Source organism: Tupaia chinensis, unplaced genomic scaffold, assembly GCF_000334495.1.
Source record: "Tupaia chinensis unplaced genomic scaffold, TupChi_1.0 Scaffold143986_1, whole genome shotgun sequence".
Lineage (NCBI taxonomy): Eukaryota > Metazoa > Chordata > Mammalia > Scandentia > Tupaiidae > Tupaia > Tupaia belangeri.
In genome coordinates this window covers 166,350-168,615 of record NW_006203837.1, presented here as the reverse complement: position 1 = coordinate 168,615, position 2,266 = coordinate 166,350, and the positions used below count along the sequence as shown (strand labels likewise).

Below are 2,266 nucleotides of genomic sequence, written 5' to 3'. Positions count from 1 at the left end.
AAAGAGAATTGTATTATGTATCATGGCATTTGCACTGGATTTCAAGACCACATCTTCAAAAATCTTCCTAAATGGGTGAGTTACATTCTAGTTATCTGGTGTAACACTTGTGGGACCCCACTCAGATCCTTTTTACGTAATTATTACACCAAATCTAGTTTCCTGGTGACAAGACAAAAATTCTTTAACGTGTCCTATTACAATTATGCTTTCTTTATTTTTGTGAGGATATCCACTCAATAAACATTTGAGTAACGATCCCCATCAGGCTGTTTTTTAAACAGTCAATTTTAGGCATTAGATTTCACTTGGGGCATAAACCATAAGCGTTGGACCAGATTTTCCATGACAATTACTTATTGTCATCTCAAATGTAGATGTTTAATGTCAATGTGAACACCCAAATCTAAATATTAAGTACCCTGTCTCACTCCACTAACTGAAAATCAATTTTTCTCTCTATATGATTTTAGCAGACCTGCGAGATAAGATAATATGGATGAAGGAAATCAGTCTGTAGTATCAGAATTTGTGCTTCTGGGACTTTGCCACTCTTGGAATATACAGCTCTTACTCTTCCTGGTGTTTTTAATGCTTTACCTGATCATTGTACTTGGAAATACTCTCATTGTGACTTTAATCATCACTGGCCCCCATCTCCATTCCCCCATGTACTTCTTCTTGGCCAACCTGTCCTTTCTAGACCTGTGGTTTTCCACAGTCACCACTCCTAAGATGATCACAGACTTTCTCAGAGAGAACAAGACTATTTCCTTTGGAGGCTGCATGTGCCAAGTCTTCTTTCTGCATTTCTTTGGAGGTGGTGAGATGGTGCTACTTTTGGTAATGGCCTATGACCGGTACGTGGCCATCTGCAAACCACTCCACTACTCTACCATTATGAACCTAAAAAGGTGCATTGCACTGGTGGTGAGTTACTGGATCATTGGCTTTGTGCATGCTTTGAGTCAAATGGTTGTGATTATGCAGCTGTCATTCTGTGGTCCCAGAGAAATAGACAGCTTCTTCTGTGATATACCTCTGGTCGTAGAGCTTGCCTGCATGGATTCCACTACCTTGGGAATATTTTTCAATGGTGCCAGTGGAGTTCTAGGTTTGACCTCCTTTGTTGTGTTACTGATATCCTACACATACATTCTTTTCACTGTCCGCCAACGCTCTAAAACTGCTGCATCTAAGGCTCTCTCCACCTGCACTGCCCACATCACTGTAGTGGTGCTCTTCTTTGGGCCCTGCATCTTCATCTACGTGTGGCCACTGAGCATTCCTTGGGTGGACAAGTTTCTTGCTGTGTTCTTCTCTGTTATCACACCTCTCCTAAATCCAGCCATCTATAGCCTGAGAAATAAAGAGATGAAAAATGCAATGAAAAGACTCAGAAACTATTACATAGGTTCCAAAGTTAGTATTTAAAGTCAAGAAGTCTCAGCATGAGTACTTCAAATTGAAAATACATTAATCTGGTAAAATAGGTTGAGTATTTAGGTAGTTTATTTCATGTCTACATGTTATTGCTCACACTAGTAGGATTAATATCACTCAAAGAGTTTCAGGATTTCGTAATCAATCAGCCGAACAACATGAAATATTTTCCTATACTACAAATAAATAACACTTCTTTGGAAAGGAATTTGCCAATAAATAATATTTTTGCTTAACTACATTAAAAAAAGATTCTGACAAACCCAAATTTCCAAGAACAGATGAGTGGATTGAAAAAGTGTGGCTCATGAGATCAACAGATGGTATAATGGTTATGTCACTACACTGCCACATAGTCAATAGCAGTTTAAGTCCTAGACCTGGTGGCTTAAAACTTAAGACAGGCATGTGTGCATGTTAGCCCAAGATCTCAAGAGGAGAATGGAGAAGGGATCGCACTGTGGTCATCCTCACTTAGTGTCTCTCTGTATCGCCAGCAAGTGCACACACCCTATACCAAAAATATCTCCAAAAAAATAAAAGAAAAAATGTGGCACATAAACACTATGGAATACTATTCAATGGAAAAATATAACACTTGTTATATTTGTACAACAAGGGTGTACATCCATTCTGATGGGTAGCATCTTTTTTTTTCTTTTTTTGGAGAGGTTTTCACTATAGAGCGCATGCACTCGCCAGAAAGACAGAGAGAGACGGTGAGACAGAAAGAGATAAATCACCCCCAAGGGGGATGGCCACGCCACAGTCCCTTCCCCATTCCGCTCTCCGTATCTTGGGCATGCATGCACACTCACTGGCG

At 39.8% G+C, this 2,266-nt stretch overlaps 1 protein-coding gene across 1 annotated transcript; it reads left to right on the top strand.

The window, feature by feature from the left end:
• The first annotated feature begins 495 nt into the window (after window positions 1-495).
• LOC102485438 (olfactory receptor 4K14) lies at window positions 496-1,434 on the top strand. The gene has a single exon (XM_006165677.1). The coding sequence runs from the start codon at window positions 496-498 to the stop codon at window positions 1,432-1,434; it is 939 nt and encodes a 312-aa protein (XP_006165739.1).
• Window positions 1,435-2,266: the final 832 nt, after the last annotated feature.